At 41.1% G+C, this 21456-nt stretch overlaps 1 protein-coding gene across 6 annotated transcripts in view; it reads left to right on the plus strand.

Moving 5' to 3' along the window:
- The window catches only part of GOLIM4 (golgi integral membrane protein 4), a 93863-nt gene extending 72801 nt beyond the window's left edge, over window positions 1–21062 (plus strand). For 2 of the 6 annotated variants that reach the window (XM_055410372.2, XM_055410399.2), the window contains 8 exons: window positions 1463–1792; window positions 3898–4154; window positions 4606–4688; window positions 6675–6784; window positions 9457–9624; window positions 10837–10905; window positions 18960–19040; window positions 19344–21062. In XM_055410372.2, the coding sequence (XP_055266347.1) occupies window positions 1463–1792; window positions 3898–4154; window positions 4606–4688; window positions 6675–6784; window positions 9457–9624; window positions 10837–10905; window positions 18960–19040; window positions 19344–19493 (1248 nt within the window). In that variant the 3' untranslated portion in view covers window positions 19494–21062. The remainder of the gene's footprint in view (window positions 1–1462; window positions 1793–3897; window positions 4155–4605; window positions 4689–6674; window positions 6785–9456; window positions 9625–10836; window positions 10906–18959; window positions 19041–19343) is intronic. The other 4 variants (XM_055410381.2, XM_055410416.2, XM_055410408.2 and 1 more) reach the window with 3 other exon arrangements.
- Window positions 21063–21456: the final 394 nt, after the last annotated feature.

Genomic DNA, 21456 nt, shown 5'->3' on the forward strand with positions numbered 1-21456 from the left:
AGCATTTCTCATGAGGTACTCTGCATGTAAGCTAAATAAGCAGGGTGACAATAAACAGCCTTGACGTACTCCTTTCCCGATTTGGAACCAGTCTGTTGTTCCATGTCCAATTCTAACTGTTGCTTCTTGACCTTACAGATTTCTCAAGAGGCAGGTCAGGTGGTCTGGTATATCCATCTCTTTAAGAATTTTCAACACTTTTTGTGATCCACACAGTCAAAGGCTTTGGCATCGTCAATAAAGCAGAAGCAAATGATTTTCTGGCACTCTCTCACTTTTTAAGTGATCCAATGGATGTTGGAATTTGATCTCTGGTTCTTCTGCCTTTTCTAAAACCAGCTTCAACATCTGGAAGTTCACAGTTCACATACTGGTGAAGCCTGGCTTGGAGAATTTTGAGCATTACTTGGCTAGCCTGACTATAAAGCCAGGGCAGTATCAATTCACACTTGCCAGGAATGCAAGGACTTGGTAAAATGTGTACCTCCAGAAGCTTTCCTCAAGTGTCTGAGAAAAGACTTTTTCCCGTGGTTTATTTATTTATACAGTCCAGTTTCTCAGTTATGTTTCTGCTAATTTAAGATGAGAGCTTCACATTTATTTCAATTATGGGACAGTCTGACCAAACAAAATATTTTTCCTGATAAAGAAAAATCAGGAGGATTTGGCAGGAGGAAGAGCAGTGACACATTTTCCTACTGATGTTGTATTTACTTTCTTTTGCCCCTTTTTTCTAAGTAATGAAGACCATATAGAAATCTCTGACACTTTCAGAGAAAACTGATTTAAGTTCACCAATTTTAGAAGAGGAGTTCTCTGTAAAAAAGACATTTTTTTTCTTCAGAATTTTCTGTATTAATAATATAAAATATTCACAGACTTTCTCTGGTGTACAAAGAAATATTACTTTTAATACATTAAAAATGTTTTATTGTACCTGATTTAATGTACACTGTTTTAGCTAACATGGATGTCCGTTAGTAATGGCATTCTTTTTTATATTAGGTAACAAAAAACAAACCTAACTCATCCTCAATTTGATCTTATCCTTTTCTTTTCAAATAATTATTGAAGACAAAATTTACATCAAAGAAAATGGCATAAGTATTCAATCACTTGGAGTATGAAGATTTTCCCTTTTTATTCTGAGAGAACAGGAGTTAGACTGCTTTTGAAGGCAGAGGCTACTGAGATGTGGTCATTTACAGGCTTTACTTTTAGGTTACTTATGGTGTGCTTCCCGTGATGAAATTTTGCTTATGTTATCTCTATTTTATAGGTGAGATTACACAGTGAGAAGAGTTAAGTGACTCCATTGCAGCCATACTTTTCAGTCAGGATTCTATATTTCTAGATTCCAGGATTTTGCTTATGTTGTAACCCTGTAGACATGGTAATAAAGAAATTCTGTCACTACTTTCGAACTAGAAGAGTGTCATTTCCAGTGATGTGCTTGACCTAGGTGTCTCAAAATAGTGAAGTGTGGCAGAACCATGAAGCAGGCCCTGAAAGAACCGAGGAAACAAAACCTTACCCTTCCACCCAGAAGGAGGCAGAATTTCAGGCTCCCGCGGAACTGACCCGGCAAGAAGCGGGACCCAGGGAGCCGGAGGAGCGACAGGTGGAGGAGGAGCACAGGCGGGCCCTGGAGGAGGAGGCCATGGAGCAGGTCGGGCGGCCTGAGCACCTCGAGGAGGAGCACGACCCGTCACCCGAGGAGCAGGATCGGGAGTGGACGGAACAGCGTGAACGAAAGGAAGCCAGACTTGCAGCAGGGGAGGTTCATGCTGAGGTATGAGGTTACCCAAACAGTCAGCTGGGGTAGGGGTTGTGGCTTTGTCTCTACATCGTGTTGACCCATGAACAAGGAGAGTTTGAATCTCGCAGGACCACTTCTGTAAGGATTTTTCTAGTAAACCCTAGAAAATCTGTGGTTGGTTGAATTTGCATGTGGGAAACTGAGACAGAAGGGCCCCCACAGGGAGGCTGTGGAGGATCCCTACATTCAGAGGGCTAACTAAAAGTTATATGAAGATTCTCACTGTGCTGAGGGTCCATGCCCCTAACCCCTGCATTTTTCAAGGGTCAACTGTATCAAGGAAAAAGCCCATGTGTAGCAGTCTCTAAAATAAAATGGGGGTGATTTCACTAAATCTTCCATGTTCCTATTTAAATGTTCTGTTGTGACATTAGCAGCATAGCTACCTTACCCCAGAAAGGTGGCTGGGGAAAAGAGAAGGTGCTGTAGGTGTTTATTTGTCAAGAATGCACAATAGGGCGGGGTAGGAGGGAGGCTCAACAGGGAGGAGTATGTGTATACTTATAACTGATCATGTTGTTGTACAGCAGAAATCAAAACATTGTAAAGCAATTATCCACCAATTACAAATTTTAAAAAAAAAGGAAGAGAAAAGAGTGCACAGTAAGGGAGACTTGGGCACATCCTTTAGCAGACTAGGAAACTAGATGGCCACCTCATCCCGCACTTTTCAGTCTGTGCTCAAGGCCTGTGGGCATCTTGATGCCAAGAAGTGACTCATTTTTTGTGGTCAAGGGTACTTGTCTCCCTGTTTACTTGCTATTAAATCATATGTTGGCTTTCACACTTTCAAATTCAGGGTGGTTAGTAAGCCATCAAAAGCTGACCTTATTACTTAAGGATATGCCACTGGGTGAGTGTGTTTAACCAGTGTCTGCTCAAGCTGAGCATTCCCCTCTGCATATGAGCACTGCCCTCTCACTCCACTCCCTTTTCACTCCATTCCCCTCTCATTCCACTGAGCACTCCCCTCTCACTTCATACCCCTCTCCACTGAGCACACCCCTCTCACATAAGTAAGACTCATGAAAACAGCCATTATTATTATAAATGATACTTTAAAAGAATTGAGAGCAACACTGAAGCAGCCAGGTATTTTTCTTGCACAGCCTCTAAGGTAATACCTGACGACAGGCTGCCTGGCTCTTACATGGATGCTGATCATCTTTAATGCTGATCATCAGCTCTGAAGCTTTGTTTGCTCTCAGACTTTTCAAGACTTCAAGCTGCTGGAGGCTTGACTGAGCAGGTGTGAAGGTGCCTGTAGGTTTACTCTTAGACTGTTGCACACTTAGTGTGAAGAAGCCTCTCCCAGTCTTGCGTCCATAAGCTTTCCTCCAAGATAATTCCCCACTAGGTTTAATTTCCCTCAACCATGCACCCTCTTTCCTTTGGTGAGAATTGTACATGCTTGTATTAGTTAGGGGATGGAGGAGAGAGTGGTAGATTGCTTAATGGAAGCAGAGTTTAAGAATTCCTGGATCAGATTTTCCTTTAATCTTAAAATCCTCTCTTCTCATCCATTTTTGATTTCTTTGAAGAAAACTGATTCTGCCTCTCCACCCTAACCTGAAATTTGACCTTTTTTGGCTCCGCTTAGCCTGAGATTGGTGTATGCATTGCTAGAATTAATTAGCTTCCCAAAGTCTTCAGCTCTTCATGGAAAAGCCTTAGCCTCAACTTCAGCTCACACATTGCCCCAATTAGTCTGAGGTTATTAAGTGCCCACTTATACCAGAGTCTTTTGAGCATACATTTAATTAAAGCTGAAACATTTCTTCTGTTGTGTCCTTTTCCATTTGAGAGGGAGCACATTAAAAAAATCTCCATTAATGCCAACAACGGGGGAAGGTCAAAGGAAGCCAAGCTTCTTCTTGCTGAAAGAAGCCAAGGGTGATTCAGAGAGAGTAGGGAAATAGCAGTGGAGTCCAGCAGCGGGTGGTGTTGGACTTAACATACAAGACAGTTGACCTGACAGAGAGATATTAATAAACCAGCCCTGCCTTCTGCCCATGTCATGAGAAACGAGTGAAGGGCAGACCCAGGGGACCCGACTGCTCTTGCTCACTGTTCCCCAGGTGCATCCTTCAGCCAAGCCGATTACCAGACTCCAGTCGCCGTACGAGGAGCAGCTGGAACAGCAGAGGCTGGCGGCACAGCGGGCGGAGGAGGCCCAGCGGCTGAGGGAGGAGCAGGAGGCCCTGCACCAGCAGCGGCTGCAGGGACACTTGCTGCGGCAGCACCAGCAGCAGCAGCAGCTCCTCTCCAGGGAGACAGCCCGACAGCGGCAGGATAGGCTCCAGGAGGGCCGGCCGCAGCACCCCGAGCAGCCACGGTAGCCTTCTGACTGACCTGGATGGCTCGGCCTCCAGTGTCCACAGGCAGATTAAAGACAGCTCCGCACAGTCCTTCCCTGTGAACTTGAGGGGCTCCTCAAGTTGAGGCAGAATCGAAAATCGAATTCCAATTATTTAGCTTCCAAAATAATCAACATTATTTTTTTTTCTGCCTAAAAGTAACAGTTTACATCTCAAAGTAACCTATCAGGTTTTGTGCTAACTTCATTTTAGTTTTTGAAAAAGCATTTTATCTTTTATAAGGTATATTTTGAAAGTATACCTGGAATCTTTATTAAACCTAATTGGATAAGTTTAAGAAATATATTTATGGTTTTTAAGAGAATGTTGAAAAATTCATTGATAACTCTCTTTAAAGATAAATGACTTATGTCAAACTGTGCTACTTAAGTTGTGTCCCGGAATTGATGACTGTTTGTTTCCTTGCAGGCAGCAAGCTCGTTACGATGCTGTGGATAATGATATCGTTCAGGGAGCAGAGGACCAGGGCATCCAGGAAGAGGAAGGAGGTGGTGAGCTTCTTAGATGATGAATGTTTTAATAAAACTGCTTGGTAATATATAATGTCAACTCAGAGACATATGCATACCTGTGTACAGGTTTCTCCTGCTCTCTGAAAGAAGAGTATTGGTTTGAAACCATTTGTAAGCTGAAATGCTATAGATCGAAGAAACAATTACCATAGGACACATCTTGCTAACGGATACACAAAATAAATTGAGATAAAGGACAGATGCTCACCGGCACATTCAGAGCTCTGGGGGTGTGACGTTGAGATGCTGAATGTAGGTCCCGGGGAAGGAAGGGGGTGGTGCCATTCTTAATGAAACACTAAATGGCTATTTTTGCTTTCACCTATTTTCATAAAATTGAAAATCCTCTTCCAATTTATTTCAGTTAGCCAGAACAGGTACTAATGTAGATCTTTCATAAAAGCGAAGTGGCATAAAACAAACTTTCAAAAAGTGGAGGGTACCTATACGTACAGAGATTTGTGCACCATATGTCTTTTGTTGTCATTGATATGTTTTCCTTTATCCTCCCAAAAAGTTCACATTGATGGCCTAAATCAACCCAAGATAATCTATTTGCTCTCTAACATTTTAAAGTAGAGAGGAAATAGTGGTTTACTCTTCTTATATGGAAGGCATGCTTGCATGCTCAGTCGTGTCTGACTCTTTGCAACTTCATGAGGTGTAGCCTGCCAGGCTCCTCTGTCCATGGGATTCTCCAGGCAAGAATACTGAAGTGGGTTGCCATTTCCTACTCCAGGGGATCTTCCCAACACAGGGATCAAACTCGCATCTTCTGTGTCTCCTGCATTGGCAAGCAGATTGTTTACCTCAGCTAGATTGTTTACTGCTGCGCCACCTGGGAAACCCCTAAACTTCTTGTATGTTAATAGCCATTTCTAGCACATTGTCATAGGAATATTAGGCTTTGGGAAACCTCTACATTTTCTTCTTACCTTGGAGAAATATAGATTATTGCCTTGAAAGTTTTTCAAATTAAGTCATTAGTAGCTTTCATTTGTGGTACACATCTATATGTCACTGAACAAATACTGCTTACTGTGATAACAGAACTAGAGAATAACCATCTCTCTGGCAACGCTAACACTTAGCTGTGTATCCTTTCCTTAAAGAATCTAACAGAAGGTGATTACCGAACTCCCTCTATAGCCTATTCTGATACTTTATAGCTCTGATAGTCTAGAAATTGTTTTCCTTATGTGCCCCCATGCAACACTTGAAGCTTTTTTGTTCCATTATCAGTAAGACTAGAGAACCATTAATTCTCCCTTTTATTTAATGGATCCCTTGGTGCACTTGAAACATGATGGTAAGTTACCTGTATCTTTCTTTTCTAAGGCTAAATACTCTCCATATATTTAACCTTTCCTCTGATACTGTGTGTGTGTTCTTGTCTAAATTCTCTGTATTGAAATTTCTTTTTCAAAAAGTAACAAGTGAATGTGTGAGTATAAATATGTGATGTTTGTGGTATCATCATCACTACCACCTCAGAGAACATAGGACGGGCTGAATTTGTTTTTGAGCTTCACAAATGGGGTTACCATTTCTTTCATTTCCTGAAGTAGCATCTGTTTCTTCTTTTGGTACCTTGCTATTTTCTCTGACATTACCAAAATTTTGTCAATAATTTTAGTGATGTTTAATTGATTGGGCTTTATTTTATGGAGAAAGCGTCTATCATTGACTTTGGCATAATGGGGGAAAATGCAGCTTCTGTTGTAAACATTTGTTTTAGAGAGTTACAGTATGTCAGTTATCCGCATTGTCACTATAGATACAAGGACTGGGAAAAAGACATAACTTCCAGAAAAGCTGAGACGTGTACCTTATGTTGAGCTAACCTAGAAGGAGGAGAGAGTGATGTGGTCTGTAGGAAAGCCCACCAGTGGCTTGGCTTGGCTGTGAAAGGGAAGAATCCTGTCTGGTTCATTGGGGCTGATAAGGGTTCCTTTGATTTGCTAGCCTATGAGAGAGACAGCCAGCACCAAGACGAGGCAGAAGAGGACCCAGAGAATGGACATGAGCTGCAGGAACAAGGGCCCCGTGAAGCTGACCCAGAAGCCGAGGGAGATGTAAGTGTCCTCCCATCCGGTCATGACGCTTGGGAACTCACAAGGCAGAAAGGAAATATAAAGGGTTACCCGACTCTGCAACTCCGGCTCCAGGTGGTCCACTTAATTACATGGTAACTGTCAGCTGTCAACCGTGGGGCGTCTGTGTGATGAGAATGCATTAAAGGTTGCTCAGGGAAAACATGCAGGGAGTCTCCCTCTGGGGACTTTAGTAAAATTAAAACAGAAGAGCAAAAAGAGGCACTGCAGTATGTAGGAATTCTGAAAGATGAAAAAGAAAACACGACAAAGCAAATGTGGGAGTTAGAGCACCAGAGAAAGGAGGTCAGCCACCATGGAGCACGTTGAGCTGTCTGCTCAGTTGTGAATGTGTGTCCTGCAACTGTGTAATCTCTCAGCAGTCCAGTGACTATTTTAGTAAACACACAGCTAAGAATGTGAGGTTTGAGAAATGAAAAACGTTTCCCAGATACCATAATGAAATAGAAAAATTAGAGTATTAACAGGTAGAGATAAATAATAACAAAAGCTATTCTATTTATTTACGCAAGAAGGGACTAAGACTCCCAGTTCAGTTGGGTGGTATGGGACCTTGACCTTGCCTGTAAGTGTGTCTTTGCACTTAGGCGTAGATGATTTTGACAACTTACTGTAACTCTCCTGTCATCTTTTATTAGCAAATCAACTACCACACTTATAGAATGTAGTCTGCTGTCCTCTGGGCCCTGTTTATGTTGGTCCAATGGACTGAGAGGAGGAGGATTGATATTCTTCCTTGATAAGCACTGCCAAAGTCTTCCCAAGCTGCCTGAAGCAACCTCGATGGAAACGGCTTTCCCCTATACCTTGCACGGAGAGGTGGCAGGACGTACCTACCCACCAGTTCCTCAATCAGCAGTTCCCAAAGTATGCTCTAGGGAACCCTAGCCCTGAAATATTGTCAGGAAAGAATAAGAGCTATAGATAACAGGGGAGTATGAGAGAGCCAGAGGATGTGTAGAAGCAAGAGAGTGTCCATGAGAGAGCAAGAAAGCGAGTATGCAAGAGCCTGAGAGCGATGGAGGGCACAGGAGAAGGATGGATGTTCCAGTTCCTGACTTTTGGGAAATGCTGTCTGTCTCGATTGGTTACCTGGCTGCATAATCCTTCACTCTCCTTTCATAAGTTGATTTTCACTAGGTAACACATTGGGAAATGGCCTTTCTACCGTGCCTTCACTTAATTGGAAATTATTAGCCTGCTTGTCTCTCTTTGTCTCACCTATTTTATTTATTTTTTTTTAAATTAGGAACATTTTTGTCCAGCTTCACTGAGGTTTAATGAATCATCCTTTTTAAAAAAATATCTAACAACTGTGCCTATTAGACCTTTTTTTTTACTTGGTTAGAGTTAGAGCTAATCTGTATATTTTTATAAACTTTTGTAAAGGACATTCAGTACTTTTTTCCCTGAAGAAAACATGTTACATTTTCCCTGTATTTCCACACAGTTTATTGATAACACACAAAGGGAAATCCATATGACAAGATTGTGGAGTAACTGCAGTTTAGTGTGAAGGTTATGATTTGTCACTCTGTATCCCCAAGAAAAGTGTCATTTTGTTCTTGAATGAAGTATATAGCCAGGAAGGTGCAGATAATACATCAGCTGAGACTGCAGTGAGCTCTTGAACATGTTCAAGGCTCTGAAGTGAACTGAAGTAGAATTTTGTGGTCTGGAGACTAAATCTCACTCAGACTTCCCTGTCTCTGTGGAGCATTTGCTGCTTCAGTGAAGTGTCCTGTTGATGACCCCAGTGTGGTCAGGGAAGCTCCTACAAGCATCATCATTTCTGCCCAGCTCACACTCTAAAAATCTGAATCTTTATGAGGGTGTATATTATTTTGAAAGGTGCTTTGCGATCATTAGTGGGACATCCAGATAATTCTGAAGTTGATAATATGAAGGGCATTCATTGAATACAATAACCGAGAACTACTTGAGAGGTAGGATGGGTTGGGGGAGGTATTTTTCAAAATATTTATATCGCCAGAAGTTGAGTTAAGCCCAGTCCCTCTTATTTTGTCTCTTATCAGTGCAGCATCTCTCAGCTTCACATTAGTGTTCCTTATAAAGAAATGTGGTCCACACTAGCATGTGATGGCCTACTCTTGAATTAGCCTCCTCTTGTCTCCTCACAGCCCCTCTTCTTGGGTCCCTGCTGGTGTGGGCTTCCTCTCTCCTCAACTGCTTTTCACCCACTTATATCAGCTGGTTTGCAAAGAATAACTGGTCTGTAAAAATCGATGTACTGTTGAAAGCAGTTACCAGTTACCTATCTAAATCTCTCATTTAATTATTTCTCCTACTTGGTCCTTTGACTTTCATTAACTTTTTTTTTTGTCATCTAGTAATGCTCATATTACTTATGGTATTGGAGCTTTGAGAAGTGTTTTGGAATCACTTGCAGGAAAGAAGTGCTCTTTGAACTTCTTTCTGATGCATCCATCTCTGACAAAACAGAGGCTTTATCTTTTGACAGCAGGATGGGTACCTGTGAGTCTTGGTAAGGATAGACCTGAGCAGTCTGGTAAAGGACAATTTAATTTTCTGTCAGCCTGTGGCCTTTCAAATGAAATTAAACTTGATCCTGGATTTTGAAGTGGTGCTTGCTTTTCATTAAAATTTTACAGAGGGCAGCTGTAGAGGATATAAACCCAGCAGATGATCCTAATAATCAAGGCGAGGATGAATTTGAAGAAGCTGGGCAAGTGAGGGAAGAAAACTTGCCAGATGAAAATGAAGAGCAAAAACAAAGTCACCAAAAGCAACAGAATGCAGAAATGGAGGAACATTTGGTGGTAAGTGGGTGCCATGATGGAGGGTGGTTCTAACCTGGGGATTTTATTATTTTTTTAATTAATTTATTTTAATTGGAGGCTAATTACTTTACAATATTTTGGTGGCTTTTGCCATGCATCAACATAAACCAGCCATGGGTGTACATGATTCCCCCCATCCTGAACCCCCCGCCCCCCGCCACGTCCCTCCCCACCCTACCCCTATGGTTGTCCCACAGCACTGGCTTTGAGTGCCCTGCTTCATGTATCAAACTTGCACTGATCATTCTATTTTACATATGGTAATATACATGTTTCAATGCTATTTCCTCAAATCATCCCATCCTTGCCTTTTCCCACAGAATCCAAAAGTCTGTTCTTTACATCTGTGTCTCTTTTGCTGTCTTACATATAAGGTCGTTGTTACCACTTTCTAAATTCCATACATATGCGTTAATACACTTTTTGGTGTTTTTCTTTCTGACTTACTTCACTCTCTATAATAGGCTCCAGTTTCATCCACCTCGTTAGAACTGACTCAAATGTGTTCTTTTTAACAGCTGAGTAATACTCCATTGTGTATATGTAGCACAACTTTCTTATCCATTCGTCTGCCAATGGACATCTAGGTTTCTTCATGTCCTGGCTATTGCAGACAGTGCTGCAGTGAACATTGGGGTTCATGTGTTCCTTTCAGTTCTGGTTTCCTCGGTGTGCATGCCCAGCAGTGGGATTGCTGGGCTGTGTTTACCTGGGGATTTTATAAATGCCTGAAGTGAAAGTGTTAGTCTCTCAGTCTCTTTGCGACCCCATGGACTATAGCCCTCCAGGCTCCTCTGTCCATGGGATTCTCCAGGCAAGAATACTGGAGTGGGTAGCCAATCCCTTCTCCAGGGGATCTTCTCAACCCAGGGATCAAACCCGAGTCTCTTGCATTGTAGGCCGATTCTTTACCATCTGAGCCACGAGGGAAGCCCTATAAATGCCGGGTTTTATGCAAAAGGTCTTAGTCATGACCTGTGTGGACAGGAAGTTTACCTCATATGCAATGCTTGCACTCAGGAGTGGGTCGTGGGTATCCTGGGCTTTGTTGGGAGTGATTAGTCATCATTTCCTGCCCACTGAGGCATTGAAATGCACTGTTCATGGTGGCCTGCCTGTTCTTTGTCCCAGAGAACTGGAAAATGCATCTCCAGTGTTCAGTAACCTGAACCTCTCCTTTTGTTTCAACAGATGGCAGGAAACCCAGACCAGCAGGAGGACAACGTGGATGAGCAGTACCAGGAAGAAGGGGAAGAGGAGGTAGGAAGGGGGAGGGCAGGAGGCCAGACTGCTGGGGGTCTCACCCTCACCTGAAAAAACCTCTCCGGATGGGCTTTCATAGAAAGGTTTAGAGAGCCGTAGCCTGGATAAGGAAGGATGGTTTTGAGGAGAAATGGACCATAGCCATGGAGACATTTGGTTGGAAGATAACAAAAACAGGGTGATAGAATTCTCTTCTCTGGTTTTCCCTAGAAATTTTGAATTAAGAAGACACTTGACCTCCTAGGAATGTCATACTTACGTTTATGTGATCTTTGTAAAAATATTTTCTCCTGTCTCTTTCCCTCACAAGAAAGAACAAAGCTCTGCCCCTTGAGGGTCTGGACAAACCCCAGAGACTTTCTCTGTAGACATGGCCACTGCTCCTGCCTCATAGCGACACCCCATGGTGTCCACTTAACACCCTCCAGACATGTAAAACATTTTCACTTTCAGCCTCTTCCCTTCTAAGAATTTAGTGTCTTAAATTTAACAAAGAAGAAAAGGAAAAATAGGTAAGGAGCTCAGTTGAGTAAAATGCATTTGGGTAGAATTTCTTAGCATTTCATTTTAGTTTGCTTTTTATTGCAAACCCCTAGCATATTACTGTAAATTAGCTTCGTGGAGCATCTACCATGTGTAGTTGTGTGTAATGTGTAGTGTTGTTGTGTGTAGTGCCACCGTTGTGTAGTTGACTGATTAATGCTGTTGGTTGAGCTGGTTAGTCTCAGCAGGGTACTGTATGGACCACTGGAGCTCAGAACACAGGAATAATGGATGAGGCCCAGGCCCCAGGCTCAGTATCTCTCTGGACCAGAAAATGGTCCAGCAAATTAAGGCCCTGGTTCAGAGGCACTTCTCAACCAGGCCTTCGCAAATGTGTGACTCTGGCCCTAAGGGGAGCGGCCGGAGAGGATGGACAAGTGGCAGCCTGAACCTACCTGAGAGCCTGCTAAGAGGCCCATGCTTCTGCCTCATGGGCAGGGCTCCCTCAGCTAAGGCTGCTGCCTCGCCTGGTTGTATTTGTCAACTTTTCAGAGCTGATGCTGAAGTTTGTGTTTATACCAGGAAAACAGAGGAGAACATCATTCTTTGCAGGCATTGGCAACATATACCTGTAGTTTTACACGCAGTCTACCTGCCTTGATCCTCTTATTCTCTCTCCTTTTTCTCATCCTGCTGTTCATCCTGATCAAACCCCTGAGCCGTGTCATCAGAAGAGAGTGTTAGAGAACCTGGCAGCCTTGAATATGAAGACATCTGGCAAGAGAAAGATATTCATCTGAACCTCTCTTGTAACAGGATGTCTAGACTAATATTACTTGTTTCATTATGTCCGCTGCCAGGGATCTTTGAGGGATTAGAAGAGAAGAGGCTCACCTTGGCTTCTTTTTAAAAATTCAGAAGGGTAAACATAAAATTTTAATCAGTATTTACTGATAATTTTTTTTTTTTTTTTACTTCTGTATTCTGTCAGTTATTGTGGGATCCAAGAGGGATCAAAGATAGAAAAGGAAGGCAGAGAGGTGGGAGGGAAGGAGGATGGTGACAGGCAGACGCCCCCCAGTGCCCAGCCCAGAACTCCCAGCTCTGCACCCACTCTCTGACCCTGACAGACTCAGGTCATCACACCTTTTCCTTTAGGGTGGCTACCACGTGAGCTCTCAGCAGAAGCCCTGCCTGCCTCTCTTCTTCCCTGGGTACCTTTCCACTCTGCCCTCTAAGCATCCCTTGTTCAGGCTGCATTTTATTTTTTTGGCAGTTCCTGAGGTGCTTAGTTATTGGATTTTCCCACCTCTTTCCGTTGTTCTCAGTTCTTCTCTTGAGGAGGGAGAATTTCCATATACCAGTCAAGACCTAGTAATAGAGATGAAGTTCTCAGCAGAGTGGAGCAAAATGAGAAAAACAAAGAGGGATGCTGTATGTGAGAATACATAGCCTGCTCTCTGTGAGTGCTGTGCATGTGAGCACTCAGAATTGTAAAATGCAGGGTAATATGCTTCTTTCTTCTCTTCCTTAAGCCTCCGAGTCTTCCAGCTGACCCCTGAGATGTAAGGCCCATTGCCACTGTTGGCTCCCCTCCCTTCCAGCCCACCGTCAACCTGCCTTCTGTCACATTTGCCTCTAGGGAAGAATCGCATCTTGCCAGGGTTGTACCTGTTCAGAGGCACAGCCCATCAGACTTGTGACTTGAACCTTGAGAGTACAGAACCCGAAAAAAGTGTGACATTAGGAAATCTGCCCTCTTCCTGCCTTCTCTTATCGTAGTGCAGCAGTGTTTTCCTTCTAAGATCTAAAAACGACTGTTAACAAGCATTGATTGTTTTTGCTTTGGGATCCTTAGACATTCCTTTGACAAGACATTCCTATGAAAAGCCATCCTCGTGTTGCATACTTTACAGATTTTTTTAATCTCCTTATGAGCAAACGAGATAAACTGTGACATTGCCAAAAAGTGCTGTGTGTACTTTAAAATGATTTAAGTGTTTAAAAATATAGAGAGCTTAAATGACTGCTGTGAAAAACCCAAGTGCTCTGTTTCCCCAATCTGACTAAAACCAGATTGATCTGAACACTCAAATAAGAACAGGTACAGGGTTTCCTGTGGAGAAGGCGATGGCACCCCACTCCAGTATTCTTGCCTGGAAAATCCCATGGAGGAGAATGGTAGACTGCAGTCCATGGGGTCCATGGGGTCGCTAAGAGTCAGACACAACTGAGTGACTTCACTTTCACTTTTCACTTTCATGCGTTGGAGAAGGAAATGGCAACCCACTCCAGTGTTCTTGCCTGGAGAATCCGAGGGACGGGGGAGCCTGATGGGCTGCCGTCTATGGGGTCGCACAGAGTCGGACATGACTGAAGTGACTTAACAGTAGCAGCAGCAGGGTTTCCTGGCTGCCTTTAGTAGCATGTCGGCCTGGGAATCACCACATCAAGAAACTGTCCAGATGGCAGAAACTCTGCTATTAAACATTAGCCGGCAAGCAGGGGTGTCCATCACAGATTGAAGGTCTTTCTGTGATCATGTCCCATCCATCTCTTTGGATTTTAGGCTCTTGGTTACGTAAGGGCATCCTTCCAGTTCCTAGCTCACCCCCTAAGATCTTTGATACATCAGAGATAGGCGTGAATACATACAGGGACTGGGTAGCTAGCCAAGTCCATTCCGATTCAGGAGATCGGTTTTATTTTGTTTTTGCTATTTATTAAACTTTGCCACATCACATAGGGACTTTTTCTAAAATGCCTAAATCATTAGATTTTAGTAGTGAGTAATTTGAGTTACTTTGTCAACAAAGGTCTGTCTAATCAAGGCTATGGTTTGTCAGTGGTCATATATGGAAGTGAGAGTTGGACTATAAAGAAAGCTGAGCGCCGAAGAATTGATGTTTTGAACTGTGGTGTTGGAGAAGACTCTTGAGAGTCCCTTGGACAGCAAAGAGATCCAACCAGTCCATTCTAAAGGAGATCAATCCTGGGTGTTCATTGGTAGGACTGATGTTGAAGTTGAAATTCCAATACTTTGGCCACCTGATGTGAAGAGCTGACTCATTGGAAAAGACCCTGATGCTGGGAAAGATTGAGGGCAGGAGGAGAAGGGGACGACAGAGGATGAGATGGTTGGATGGCATCACCTACTCAATAGACATGGGTTTGGGTGGACTCGGGGAGTTGGTGATGGACAGGGAGGCCTGGCGTGCTGCAGTTCATGGGGTCTCAAAGAGTCGGACATGACTGAGCCACTGAACTGAACTGAAAGTAATAAGGAGTGGTTCAGGGAGATATTTAACAAAGTATTTCCATCGGGTTTAGCAGGATAATAAAGAGGGTCAAGTGTGGACGACATAACTGGCATGTCCACATTGTAAAAAAGTAACATTTGGTGGTTATTAGTCTAAACATATTTTAAAATGACAAACTCCATATCATTTTGTCCCATTTCATCAATGCCTTTAAGATGAGTTTGAATTACTCTTGCCCCCCAAATGTAAAGAATATGTTACTAGAATATTAGAAAAGGTATATTCATAAATTTTAAAAATTACAAAATTTTCATATGTGCGATACCTAAACTAAAAAGTAATTTGAATCAATGGTTTCCACCTCAGTTTATATTATCAGTTGATCCACAACCTAAACTTTCTACAGTAGGTTCCAAGAGAGGAAAGAACTCATGAAACAGTATTTCTCTCTCTAGCCAGAGACATTCATTATCACTCAAGTGGCTCTCAGGCTTTGCTGTGGATAAGAATCCCCTTGGAAAGTGTGTAAAACATACAGATCCCTGGATGAGACCTTACTCTTGGAGCTTATGTTCCTATCTGTGTGGGCCCTAGGAATTGGGAGTTTTTCACAAGCTCGCAGCTAACGCTGATGTTTCAGGAGCACACTGTTTAGAGAAGTCTGAACCTCTTGAGACTTCTATGCAAAATGATGGATGTCTATGTGCCTACTTACTAAAGACTTTCTCATCAAAGTCTTAAAGTGGTCCTTGACCCCCACCATACCACACACACACAGAAAATTAAAAATCACTGATTTTTATCTAATCCTTTCTTTGACAGATAAGAAATTTGAACTTCAAAGAGGTTACATAAGTTTTCAAAGGTCACACAGCTTGTTATTGTTAGAACCATGATCAGACCCTACCCAGGTCTGCTTTTAAAAGCTATCATAATTAAGTACACCAAGCATAGTAACTGGGCTTCCCAGGTAGCTCAGTGGTAAAGAATCTGCCCGCCAGTGCAGGAGACGCAAGAGACGTGCGTTCGATTCCTGGGTTTGGAAGATCTGCAGAAGGAAATGGCAACCCACTCCAGTATTATTGCCTGGAAAATTCCATGGACAGTGGAGCCTGATGGGCTCCAGTCCTTGGGGTCACAAAGAGTAGGACATGACTGAACATGCACACACATGCGCATTACATTAAAGCATAGTAACTAAATAGTTGATACAGGCAAGTTTTTCTTTTTAGAAATTAGTGAATGCAGAAGGAATGATGGAATTAGAAAGTCACCATTTTTTTAACCCCTAATTAAAACAGTTGATTTAGGAGCAGTCATCAATGGATGATATCACCAGATTAATGGAGGTCAGGGGATTTTACCATGGAGGGATCAGGCTGTAGCTGTCTGAGCTCACTGACCAACTTTACCTTCACTAAAAGTAGAGCAGACAGTATATGCCTCCTGATGTGATGGAAATTTGAAGTCTACAGCATCATCTCTGAAAAATCTTTACTTTGCAAATTGAATCTGAATTCATTCAAGCCTTTAAGCTAACTTTCTTTTGTAAGAAGTGTGGAGGCTAAAGAAATAACTGAAATAACACCTCAAAGAAGCAAATAATATTTTACTGGACAATAATATACAGCATTAAGGAGAAAAGAAGGAAGTGGAATTGGTGTTGGATGTGACTTTTGTTTAGAACAAACCAGCTGTAAATAGACATATTTAAGACAATTGAGAAAATGGAAGTAAGGACTAGACATTAGATGATGCCATGGAATTATTTATTAGATGTGATAATGGCATTATGGTTATATAAGAAGAGTGCAATGTCTTTAGAGATGGGTAGTCCAACCAGTCCATTCTAAAGGAGATCAATCCTGGGTGTTCATTGGAAGGACTGATGCTAAAGCTGAAACTCCAATACTTTGGCCACTTCATGCAACGAGTTGACTCACTGGAAAAGACTCTGATACTAGGAGGGATTGGGTGTGGGAGGAGACGGGGACGACAGAGAATGAGATGGCTGGATGGCATCACTGACTTGATGGACATGAGTTTGAGTGAACTCCGGGAGTTGGTGATGGACAGGGAGGCCTGGCGTGCTGTGATTCATGGGGTCGCAAAGAGTCGGACATGACTGAGCGACTGAACTGAACTGAACTGGAGCACTGAAATTACATGATATCTAGAATTTTAAGAATAATTCATCAGAAAATAAAGTGATAGGTGATGCAGGCATGGCAACATTGAGATAACCTTTGCGCCTTGGTGATGGCTATTAGGGAGTTTATTGAATTATTGTCTTTGTGTGTGCTTGAAATTTTTCATTGTAAAAACAAATGACCTTATTGTTTTTTTTTTTTAATTAATTTATTTTTTATTGGAGGCAAATTATTTTACAATATTATATTGGTTGGTTTTGCCATACATTGACATGAATTCACCCTGGGTGTACATAAGTTCCCCCTCCTGAACCCCCTTTCCACCTCCCTCCTCCCTGAGAGTTGCAGAGCCAAGGATTTATTCTAGCTCTGTCTGACTCCATGGTCTGTGTTAGGGGGTTGGTAGGCTGCAGGCCTGGGTCTATTTTATGAGTGAAGCCTTACTGGAACAAAAGCCATGCCTTTTTGTGTACATGTTGTCTAAGGCCACTGCTGCGCTAGAGTTGGGTAATTGCTACAGAGACTTGATGGCCAAGAAAGGCTGGATATTTACTATCTGGCCCTTTATAGCAAACGTTTGCTAACCCCGATTTACTCTTTTCACTGTACCACAGTCTCAAGGCAGTTCCCTCCCAACCCCAACTACAGTATTTACTGTTCACTAGTATATTTTCATTATAAAGGCCATAGAAGACATGTCTTTTCACTGAAATCAACCGGGACACTTTAGCAATTTTCAATTAGTGAGACCTTAGTACAGTCTGAAATAAGTGCTTCACTGTTTTCACTATAATGTCCTGGGGAGTGTTGTTATTCTGTGACTAAGGGCAGAAGAAATGTCTTTGGCCACTGCTACAGCCTATGGGTGAGGCAGAAGTGTCTTCTTCATAGCTTGCTCTACCAGGACACGTAAATACAAAATATACTCTATATCTGTCCCCACAATGTATTTATTTGGTGCCAGTGTGGTGTAGGGGCTGTGAGTCCAGCCAACAATGGACTGGTTAGACAAGACTCAAGAAGGCTGGCATCTTAGGCTGGCATCTTTGAAGGTTGTAGACTCTTAACAGGTCAGGGTCCCTCCAGAGTGAGTCTGGTGGGTTGCAGTTCATTCTGCTCAACCTGGGCTACGGACACCTTGACGCAGCCCTTAATTTGTTGTTCCTTAATTATAACACCAGTATACTTTCCTTTTCTTGCCCATTTCTGGGATATTTAACACATATACACCACCAGCCCCCAAATTAGGTAATTTTGTGTTACTCAAGAAGACTTACTCTTATGCCATTGTCATAGTTAAGTTATAAAATATATTACCCTTTATTTTCATGGATGCGATCATTAAATAGAGATTTAATGATCAAAAATATTTGGATTCTTTCTCTGATTTGCATTTTGAGATAATCAGAATCAATGACACATAATAGTAATAGCATACATGAAAGAGAACTACTTAAAACAGAAATGCGTTAGAGTACAAAGAGATGCAGGGATTTGAGGTAGCTTAGTACCAATTCTATGAAGAAACTTAAATAATTATGTTCTGTGTTCTAGATATTTTAGCCAAAAAGGTTTTATTCTTAATTATAGAAATGTATATATACAGGTTTTCCTCTGTTCTCTATTACATTAAAGTGTAGGTGGTGGTGCCTGATTTCTGTGACTTGTAAGTATCTGTAAGAGCAGATATTTGTTGCATTGATTCATTCATTGATTCGTTTATTCAGCAATATTTATTAAGCAGTTGCAGCATGCCAAGCATGCATCTAGGTATTGAAGGCAGTTGAGTAAGACTGATGGTTCCTGTCTTCATAAGAACTTACATTCTGTCAGAACAATTCTTTTGGAAAAGAGGAGTTTTTAACTTTATAAGGTGAATTTCTTCAGGTGTTATACTTGGAGTGTTAACCCTTATTCAAACAAATCAGAAATTCGACACACAAAAGTCCTAGATCCTGAATAACACTGACTTTTTTTAGTAAGTGTGTTACACATTTATTCATGGCTAATAGACAAGTCAAATCTTTGTCTTTTCAGATTTATTTTTAGTTTAATTTTGTCTTTACTGATTTGAATGAACTTTTTTGGAAATCAGAATATGTTGCTTCAAGTGTTGAAATGATCCAAGTGTCCACTTGATGTCTCTGGTTTGTTTTAGGTTCAGGAAGATTTGACTGAGGAGAAAAAAAGGGAATTGGAGCATAATGCTGAAGAAACCTATGGTGAAAATGATGAAAATGTATGTGTAGGATATACATATTTCTCTTGCATGTGTGTGTCTTTGTGCACACAAGTAGGAGACACCTGTGTATAGTTGGAAAGGTCCCAGTGGGTGCATCTAAGGCGCCACGGACTATAACATTAGGAATTAGGACATTGTGTGACAGTGTGAAGATTAGAAAAGATGGTAGCACTCTTGCCTATTGGAATATTTTCTTCACCTGTTTTCTTTCTGTTTTTTTTTTTTTTTAAGAGGGAATTATTTATACCACTAACTCTGTGTCCTGTTTCTCAGTTTTCTTTTTTTCCTTTTAACTTTCAGGCCGATGAGAAAACTAATGAAGGAGAAGAGCAAGAAGTTCGAGATGACAACCACCCCAAAGGCCGAGAGGAGCACTATGAGGAGGAGGACGAGGAGGAGGAGGACGGCGCTGCTGCCGCCGCGAAGTCCCGGCGAAGAGCCGAGATGTAGTCGCGCCGCTTTCACAGGCAGAGCTCGGCGGTCGGATTCTTTTCAAGCTGCTCACAAATAAATCTGCCTACTGAACTCTAGGATATTTAATTACAAAAATTAAAAATTTAGACTTTTTTTTAACTTTTGTATTAGAAATGCCCATACATTTATATGAATATATTTTGATAACCTAGGTTAGAGCTTCTTTTTATATTCAAGCAAGACCTGAACAAGAAGAAAAATGATATAGCAGACGTTAGGTTCTGAATCTCATTTTTCGCAGATTATGTAATGTTGGAAAAGACCTTGATTTTGTATGTTTCAACTTGTTCCTTCTCTGTCTTCCAGTTTCCAAGTGTTCTGCTGTCTGCCTTTGATGAAATGCAGAATTTCAAGATAGGGAATACTGAAAAATGCTGTACACATTTTAAGGAGAATGGCCAATTTACTAATTGGTGCCTTTCCAAGGTTCTTATGTATAGTTCTGATAGAATTTTCACCTGTCTATGTATCTCGGGCATAAGATTCATAGACAGTGACATACAGTTAGAAAGATGTTTTTGTTATAAAGACACTGTTTTTCAGGCTTCTCGGATCAGTTAGAGAAATGTTTGATTTTACTTAAAGTCACAGGTCTTCCTCTTGAATTAAATTTAAAAGTGGGGTAGTACTAAAATGTACGTGTCAGTATTCTGGACTTAGCTGTTTCAGGATTCAAACAAGGTATAACATATCAGCATATTAACCTTCTTAAAGGACTGACACTTCGTTTAATAACGAACTTGGTGTGTATGGGTGGCATTTTCCACATGAGTACCCCTTCTTTTCTTTGGTGGTCACCTAGTGATAGCCTTGCTTTAGTGTCTAATTCTTGACAGTAATACATATTTCCCTGTAAACTCTGTGCCTCAACACTTAATCATTGATGACAAGCATGAATATGGAGTATCAAACTGTACAACTGAACAGGATATTGTTCAAAAACTATATGGTGAAGTACATAAGGTGGTATGATTGACCCTCATGACTCTTCTGTTTGCTGGGATTAGGTCTGCATTATACCTATGGATACACATTTAATGATGATGAATTATACAGATCCCTTAAAATTAAAAATCAAAAATTTCCCATGGGATAGAGACATATTTCAGTCTCAAGTATAAAAATTTTTTAACTAAATAGAATTAGGTTATATCATTCATTCATATGTGTGTGGTTTTATAATAGTACTTTCAAATTAAAACTGATTTCAATTTGTACTATTATTGTATGAATGTAATTTTATTTTTTAATAACCACACTCATGTATGGTTTTTGATTATCCCAGATGAGTGATTATGTGTGTATGCATAGGAATGCTTTGTTCAAATATATTTTGGATTTTCAGTAATCATGAATCAAATCTTACCTTTATGTATAAAAACCCTTTATGTAATGTAAAATGTATAATATTGTACATAATATTCAGAATACAATTATTTTGGTAAATTAGTTTGTATTTTTAATGTCCCAGTTGCAGTATTTAATTATTTGAAACACATTGAAACTTGGTAATAGTCAATAAAATGAAAAGGAGCAAGCGGTAAATCTTCTAAAATATGTGATTTTTTTATTAGTTTCCGATCTTACAACATTTTTCAATTCTTTTTCATGAAAGGAAACATTTTAAGAGTTCCCAATGTATAGTAATGAATTATAAAGTGTTTTTCTCAATCTATTCCTATTTTGCTATCTCTTTCTCTGCTTGGATTGGCACATGAGTTTTTCTCCTCCTTTTTCTAAAGAAAGAGCTAAGAATGTTTATTTTATTTGAGCTAGTTCTGGAGGAAGAAAAAAGGAATGTAAGACAGTGTCATGTGCGCACACACAAAATAAACAAAAAAACTATTATATCTTCCCTGGAAAAGCAAACAAAGCAATCACAAACCATTCTACTCTCTATAGCACCAAATTATAGAGCTGTTTTAGCCAATGTTTAGAA

The sequence above is a fragment of the Moschus berezovskii genome, chromosome 1 (assembly GCF_049115385.1).
Source record: "Moschus berezovskii isolate FMDL1 chromosome 1, NW_MosBer_1.0, whole genome shotgun sequence".
Classification (NCBI taxonomy): domain Eukaryota; kingdom Metazoa; phylum Chordata; class Mammalia; order Artiodactyla; family Moschidae; genus Moschus; species Moschus berezovskii.